This window comes from Mangifera indica, chromosome 7 (assembly GCF_011075055.1).
Source record: "Mangifera indica cultivar Alphonso chromosome 7, CATAS_Mindica_2.1, whole genome shotgun sequence".
Classification (NCBI taxonomy): Eukaryota; Viridiplantae; Streptophyta; class Magnoliopsida; order Sapindales; family Anacardiaceae; genus Mangifera; species Mangifera indica.
Genome location: NC_058143.1, coordinates 17,520,704 through 17,528,864, shown reverse-complemented (window position 1 = coordinate 17,528,864; position 8,161 = coordinate 17,520,704). Strand labels below are relative to the sequence as shown.

The following is an 8,161-nucleotide window of genomic DNA, read 5'->3' as shown; positions in this document are numbered from 1 at the left end:
GCCGGTGACAAGATTAAGTTTTAAAACATCGTTGTAACTCTGGTGGCTATTGCTAGTGTGGGTAGTGAGAATATGTTGGTGATGACGGTTGTAAATGCGATGGTGAGGAGGTGAAAAGGAGGGAAGTGATAAAAATATGTTTGTAATTGAACATTTATATAAACTGTTAATGACAATTTTGTAATTTCAATAATAATACAAAACAATTATTCATAAGTAAATTGAACAGATTCTCATATAGAATTGAATGATGCAGATTTAGTATTTTTGAAACATGAAAGATGATAATTTTGTCATTTCATCAAACGTGGAAAATAATCATTTGGCCATTTTTTTAATCTTTTAATGAGAAACAACAAGCAATAATGCATGCTTTACACCCTTGCGGCCCACTGAAACATGAAATGATACCTAGACAAGACAGTGAATGTGGCAGAAACCACAGTACCCTTATTTTATTTTTATCCCTTTGTATTTAAAAAATGTATCTTTTACCAAAATGAGAACTGGGAGGCCTGGCCTCTTCAATGTATTGAACTAATAAATCAGTTTCATTTTGACAGCTTCTTATCACCAAAAGCCAAAAGTGGTTGCACTATAAGACAATAAATTTGATAGCTTATGATGATATAACCCAGAAATGAGTAATTGACATTAATCTGATATGATAAGTTGTGTGGAGTATAATTGTGAAAGGGCAACACCTGTTAGAATGTACTTTTGACTCGCTTGAGTCTGCAGCCATTGTTTGTTTCGTGTAAGGCTATGCTCTTCTCTGTTAGCATGTGAACTTGTACTTAATGTTCTTAGTCACTAAAAGAAGAGAAAGAAAATTTGCAAATAACTAGTCTTGTTCTATTGAGAAATTGAAATAAGGTTTAGTGACTTGGTTGCATATGATGCGAATGAAGTTTTTGTAGCTTAAACTGATAAATTTCTGGTTGATTTTCTGTACTTCAATTTCAACTAAAATCAATGAGACTTTGATATTTTTAGTTTTTCAAGCTTTAAATTGTTGAGCATAGTTGTCTAAATTGTGTAGGGAGCAGGTGGGAATGGCGCAGATTTTGGCACCTTCACGACAACAAAAATGTGGAGTTCTCTGTTGCTGAAGCAGGGCAAGAAGGCAGCAGCTACAAGTAATGCTAAATTTAGAGTGCTTTCTGTGAAGTCTGAGAGCAGCACCATCAATAGGCTGGAGAATCTTCTAAATTTGGATATCACTCCATACGCTGATAAGATCATTGCTGAATACATTTGGTATAGCTTCTTGCCAATATATGTGGAAAATCCTTAATGAGACAATCCTGAAGACTCTTTGATCGCTTTCTTTGGGCATTTGCATAATAATCCTTTCTGATGCTAACTCATTTTGGAACAGGATTGGAGGTTCGGGGATCGATTTGTGCAGCAACTCGAGGGTAATATGATGTTAATAACTGACAAGAATGAAGCTTCTCAACATTTAATTTAACATGTAGTAGTCTTTCTCACTCCTTTTATCATTGATATTTCTGATATGCAGACAATCTCAAAGCCTGTGACACATCCATCTGAGCTTCCCAAATGGAATTATGATGGATCAAGTACTGGACAAGCACCTGGTGAAGATAGTGAAGTAATTATATAGTAAGATCTTGTGAGACAGAACTGTTTTTATACTTCTATTTATCATCACGAGAACATTTTTAATTGAATCTTTTATCCAGCCCACAAACTATTTTCAAGTACCCTTTCCGCAGAGGCAACAACATCTTGGTAAATGTTAATTAGTTTAAGTAAATGGAAAAATTATTTGGAGATTGGTTTGGCATCTGTCACTGAGACAATAAAATATTATGTCTTTTGATGCTACATTATATGTTTTGCAAGGTCATATGCGATACATACCCATCCCTACAAATAAACGCTACAGGGCTGCTCAGATCTTTAGTGACCCAAAGGTGGTGGCTGAAGTACCATGGTGTGCATTTTTCAATTATCTTGTTCGACTGGTGGCTTTGACCGTGATTGCAACAATTCTTTATTTATCATTAAACATTTAGTTTGTAACATACATGTATAATATTGCCATCTTGTCCAATAACTCTTATGTTAGGTATGGGATAGAACAAGAGTACACCTTACTTCAAACAAATGTGAAGTGGCCTTTGGGTTGGCCTGTTGGAGGCTACCCAGGTCCTCAGGTAATGATTTGGTTCACAATCATCAATCAATATAAATATTGTTTATATTATTGCTAATACAGAACTCTACAAAAGCTCAGCCTAGATAATATGCACAATTCTTATATGTTTTCAGGATCCTTATTACTGTGGGGCTGGGGCTGATAAGTCATTTGGCCGTGACATCTCAGATGCTCATTACAAGACTTGCTTATATGCTGGTATTAACATTAGTGGCACCAATGGGGAGATTATGCCAGGCCAGGTTTACCACTCATCATTGGCCTTTCTTTCTGGCTTATGGACTTCATTATCATCACAATAATTTCATTGTTCATTCATTCTTATTTAATCTTTCACCTATTCGCAGTGGGAATATCAAATAGGTCCGAGTGTGGGCATTGAGGCTGGATATCACATCTGATGTTCAAGACACATTCTTGGGGTAACTCTTCCACATCATTATTTCAATAAAGCATGGTAGTCATTTAGTTGGAGAGTGATCTTGATGGTAAAAGTATTTGCATTTGGCAAATATATGATTCTTGTAAATTCAAGCCTCTATTGACTCCTATGTTATAATCTATTAATGTGCTTTATGATATGTGTTAAGAATGAAAATGTTTCAATTAAAATTTTCGCTTTTTACCCATTTTAGAGGACTTCTATGAACAACATTAAACTCAATTTATTGATAACTTTTGTTGAAGTAACTTGATGGCATGTGCTCACATTGTTTTTCTTTTTAAATCCATTTATTCTTTTGAATTGAAATTCAAGATGAACATAGCACAAAGCTTACAGAAATTTTCCGTTCTCTCTTGAAATTTTTACAAAACAGATTGAATAGATAAAGATTAATCATGTGCTAAAATTCAACTTATTTGGTTGGTTGTTTTGATAATGAATAATTCTGATTCTACTCTGCCTTGACAGAGAATCACTGAGCAAGCCGGTGTTGTACTCTCACTTGATCCAAAACCAATAGAGGTAATATAATCTTCATCAAACTTCAGTTCTTGCTATTTCTCAATATTGGTCACACTTCTACTTGATGTTGACAGGGTGATTGGAATGGTGCTGGATACCACACCAACTTCAGGTATTTGGAAAGTCATATATACTGTAGATTAGCTTTTAGGTGAATCAAGGAGAAAGCTAAAGTGTCGATGATATAATCCAACAATTTGTAAGTAATAGTAATAGCTGAACTGTTGTTGCTTACAGTACCAAGTCTATGAGGGAGGATGGAGGCTATGAAGCAATAAAGAAGGCCATCTTGAATCTGTCCCTTCGCCATAAAGATCATATCAGTGCCTGTGGTGAAGGGAACGAAAGAATATTGACAGGAAAGCATGAAAACACCTTTGCTTGGGTATGCTCAGAAGATAACTACATCCATTCTTCCCTTCAGTCCAAGAGAAAAATTACATAAAAGAAGTTACCTACTTGTGCTGTTTGTGAAGTGTATCTTCTCAACATTCAGGGGTGGGCTAATCCTGGTTGCTCAATTCGTGTGGGGCGTGACACTGAGAAGCAAGGCAAAGGTACTGTGCTAAATAGCACTATGATTTTTTTATTTTAACTACTAGAGTAAATGGGGATGTTTTCTGAACTTTTACTGCACATTGATCAGGACAATATTTCAACTGTTTGTGATAGCAAATTTTATAATCCTGCAAAGGTGGAAATCGGCTTTCGTTCTAATGATTAAATGATTCAAAATTTCTTCTTTGAAGTTCAAACTAAAATGAAAAGCATATAGTTTATACAACTAGCAAAAGTTTTTTCCTTGAAAAAAGATTTGTTAACATAAAGAGTATAGAATTATAATACGTTTTGCTCTATAGAGTAACTCAAAATCAAACTTAAATATATTTTCTCAGTGATTTTTAAAGTCTCCAATTGTGGCTTTAGTAAATCTTGGGCATGATTTCTAACAGTAATCATCACCTCTACTGCTGATCCACTTTTTGTTGCTGCCCATTGTTTTGAGTAGGTTACTTGGAGGATCGACGTCCAGCATCAAACATGGACCCTTATGCTGTGACCTCATTACTGGCAGAAACCACATTATTGTGGCAGCCAATACTTGAGGCTGAAGCTCTAGCTGCTCAGAAACTAGCATTGAATGTCTGAGGTTGGTTAAGCCTCAGTTGAAGTAACTCGTGGAGAAATCTCTTGGATTAAAAAAGCCAAGGCATGGGGGAGTTTTTTTAATCTCTTATCTTTTAGCGTTAGAGGAGAGACCTGTAAATAAAAAGTCCAAGAGCCAGTGGTTCTTCCTGCTCAAGACTGTACAGTGGTTTCCCAGATGGAAGACAGCCTGTGAATCAGACATGCTTCACAATTGGTTTCAATTTATGCGCTACTTGGATGCTTGCACCATTAATTTTCTTGTGTACCTTTCTTTTAATCGTTTCTCTTATCGGCATAGTAGCATTTTTGCTTGTAGTTATATTTTGTCTTGAAGTTTTCATTCATTTTTTAAATTTGTTCTTATCAGCCAAGAAGGCAGGAAACAGTAGAAAGACTGGAATAGGAGTCTTAACAAATATAAAGTTTTGGAGACAAAGACAAACACTTTATTCCATTGTTTTGATTGCACAGAAAGAAAGGTTTATTCCTGATTAAAGTGATGATGCTTCGCTGAGTTAAAAATGAAAACAGATAAATCTCTCTTCTAGGAATTTCAATTCAATTGATTTCTTCTACTTCAGGTTATCAAGCCAATAAGGGTAAGGAATCAATGCCATATCATTGAATTGAAGGTATGCTATTCTTGTATAAACAAGGATTTTTAATATTTTTATATATAGTTTCTCTAATCTTAAGGAAAGTAACCCAAATCAAAATTTTCTTCATAGAGCCTCAAGGAACGACATGGCTTCTGGATCCAAATCTGCAGCGTTATTTCTCTTATTCCTTAACCTTGTTCTGTATTTTATTGTAGCAACAATTGCTTCATGGGCTGTTAACCATGCAATTGAAAGATCTCGTGAAACAGGTAACCCTGATGATTGAACAACATGGAATTAGTCAGTAAAGCATAGATCATTTGATAAATTGTTGAACTGTTACTTGTTGTTACCTGTGTGCAAATGCAGCATCTGTTTTATCACTTCCAGCTCGTATATTTCCAATATATTTTCCTTTCGGCAACCTGGCAACCGGGTTCTTCATCATCTTCTCCCTCCTTGCTGGTGTTGTGGGCATGGCCACCTCAATCACAGGCCTCAACAATGTTCAGCAATGGGATGCTCCCAACTTAAATGCAGCTACTGCCTCTTCCTTGTTAACTTGGTCGCTCACTCTGCTAGCCATGGGGTAAAAAAATTCCAATTTGCTCTTTTCCTGGTTTTGACTATAATGTGCACCACCAATTCATGATGCTTCTCTCATTATTCCTTCTGCAGACTGGCATGTAAAGAGATTGATCTTGGGTGGACAGATTCAAACCTGGTAAGCCATCTTTCTGACAGAATAAATTAGCTTCATCATTTTTTGAGTAGAGATTGGTTGAAAGAAAATTATTCTCACATTAACCAAATCATTTGCAGCGTACTCTGGAAGTTATGACGATAATTGTGAGCGGTACACAATTGATCTGCACGGGCACTCTCCATGATGCTGCTGCATGGCAGAGGAGCCAGGGGTGAGTTTGAGCTTCCAGTTTGAACCAACCCCGCGTAATGCATTGTTCTATATATAAAAGATGTAGGCTTGTAAATGATCTGTGCCCCCTTGTGCTCTGTGTGGTTCATTTCTTGAGAGACTGATTATGGATGGAGTGTGTGTAAAGCTCTTGAGCACTTTCAGTTTATGTCATCCTTGTGTGATCAGTATATTATAATTTTAATCATGATTAAAATAAGTTATTAGAATATTGGAAATTATTTAAATAATTAGCCTTGCTTTGTAGTCTCACAATGAAATGTAATCCAGCCAAAGCACCTCAAATCCTGTTTCCACCTTCTTTAACTCAAATCCATGCCCCAAATTGCTCAAACCCCAGATTGTTGGGAAAATCCCTTGCAATGAGAACTTCACAGCACCAGAATAACAATTAGAATTACCATGAAAGCGTTAAATGAGTAAATTGGTTACCCTGGAGGTTTTGCGCTGATGAGGCTTTCAGGTTGATTTCAACCACCACCGCCAGTCCCATTTACCAATTCATTGTTTCACCCTCCACATTATTGCACTCCCTGGTAAATTGTAGTTTTAGCTTTTTGGGTTTAATTTTTGGTTGGTGGTTGTTTTCACTTTATGGGTTTTGTTCGTTTATGTTTAAGAATTTGTGGGTTTGTTCATGAAATGATTTTTGTATTAAAGGAATTCATGCACCGGGTTGTGACTGTTTCTTGCTATTTTAGTTTCGCTGGAGACTGCAACAGCATGTAGCGTAGGGATCAGACTTTTACGCTGTTTTATCTGCCATCAAAGAGAACACCTACACTCTCTCGACACTGTCTACAAGAACCAACATTTTCTTTAGACAATGTTTCAAAACAAATGAATACTTTATGATTCTGAGATTTAGGTCTCTATTTTTGTGAAAGATCTTCCAAATCTCAATTCTCTGCCTGGCAACCACTACCCTGGAACAACTTGCATTTTCCAATGCGGTGGTTTATGATCCCCTGACACATATCAGTGTTCCTGTGGCTGAAATCATCCTTACCCTTCTGCTTTCTCTGAGTACCATATTTGAGACTGTTAAATTGGGCTGTGTGGATTTGAATAGATATATACTGCTTATTTGATAAAAGTTTCCTGTGGTTGAATAGTTCTCTTATGCTCTTTCTAATGGCCTATTTGCCTATAAATTCCAAATCAAACACAACCCAAACATGATATAAAATAGAGGAAAAATCTATTAACATCTTGACTTGACTTTCTTGGTTGCAGAAAGAAAGTGAAGAAAGTTAAAGATACAAAACCTTAAATCCATCCAGAAATAAATTGAAATTAAATATGGTACATTATAAATACTAATGCAATATTAAGCCATGTGTTTCCGGGGACAGAGGGAGATGCTGATCCTTTGTCTTTACCTCTGGGAAAATAGAAAAAACCTCCTCCTCCACCTCCGCCTTTGCTGCTGCGTCCACCTCCACCCTTACCTCCTCCACCTCCAAATCCTCCTCCACCTCCACCTCCACCCCTACCTCCACCCCCACCCCCACCTCCACCTTGGGCTTCAATAACCAAAGATGACATAAGAAGAAACAGAACCAACAATAGCTTTGCTGTCGGGTAGGACTCTTTCATCTCAGATTGCTTGCCATATAAACATTATACCAATTTTAACACTACAATAAATTACTTTAAAAAAAAAATAGTGACTCTAATAATATTATTGGTAAGATAAGTATAATAAATATTAAAAAAATTATCAAATCATATAATTAAACATTATTATCATTATTAATCTCTGGTATCTTACTTTTAAAATTTATTAGTCCTAGCCAAACAAAAAATTTAATCATGTGGCCACTATTTGCATCAAACAGGACAGGGCAGCTAAAATTCACAAAAGTAACTTCTACAAGAATCATCATATTATTCATATTGGCCCCAAAAATTTAAATTCTAAAAGCCTTAAACCCAAAAAATTTAATGTAAATTAAAAAATTCACAACTTTCTCCAAAGTAGTCGTTGTTAACTTCATTCTCACCAGCAAAATCACTCAAGAATTAATCAAAACACTTATTTAATCAATCCATACCTCGGTTAATGCAATACGAGAATGAAAATTCAAATATCAAAACCAGCTCCAAACCCTGGAAAATAGCATTAAGTGCTAATAGAAGAATAGGGTTTGAAATTTTGGGTGGTTATATAGGCCTCCAAAATTCAAAAAACCTAAAAAATAATATATCTTTTCCTATAATCAAGCATTATGAAATATGATATATCCATTCCTATAATCCAGCATTATGAAATATATATATATATATATATTTATTATTTATTTGTACCAAAATATAAC

At 35.6% G+C, this 8,161-nt stretch overlaps 1 protein-coding gene and 1 pseudogene across 3 annotated transcripts; both read left to right on the top strand.

The window, feature by feature from the left end:
* Positions 1–655: 655 nt before the first annotated feature.
* Positions 656–4,303, top strand: LOC123221782 (annotated as a pseudogene).
* LOC123221783 (membrane protein PM19L) lies at positions 4,301–6,049 on the top strand. 3 transcript variants are annotated; one of them, XM_044644697.1, is made up of 7 exons: positions 4,301–4,566; positions 4,672–4,783; positions 4,886–4,936; positions 5,033–5,172; positions 5,273–5,492; positions 5,582–5,627; positions 5,726–6,049. In XM_044644697.1, exons 4-7 carry the CDS (start codon positions 5,049–5,051, stop codon positions 5,822–5,824), a joined length of 489 nt encoding a protein of 162 aa, XP_044500632.1. In that variant the 5' UTR covers positions 4,301–4,566; positions 4,672–4,783; positions 4,886–4,936; positions 5,033–5,048; the 3' UTR covers positions 5,825–6,049. The 3 variants fall into 3 exon arrangements, with proteins under 3 accessions (XP_044500632.1, XP_044500631.1, XP_044500630.1); XM_044644696.1 differs by having other exon boundaries at positions 4,672–4,936; XM_044644695.1 differs by having other exon boundaries at positions 4,301–4,783.
* Positions 6,050–8,161: the final 2,112 nt, after the last annotated feature.

What these genes read in the sequence shown, in the direction of transcription:
- LOC123221783 (XM_044644697.1), top strand. Translation starts at nt 5,049, where the DNA reads ATGGCTTCTGGATCCAAATCTGCAGCGTTATTTCTCTTATTCCTTAAC. An exon ending in CTCACTCTGCTAGCCATGGG is followed by an intron (nt 5,493 to 5,581) that starts GTAAAAAAATTC and finishes TTCCTTCTGCAG; the next exon opens with ACTGGCATGTAAAGAGATTG. An exon ending in GGTGGACAGATTCAAACCTG is followed by an intron (nt 5,628 to 5,725) that starts GTAAGCCATCTT and finishes AATCATTTGCAG; the next exon opens with CGTACTCTGGAAGTTATGAC.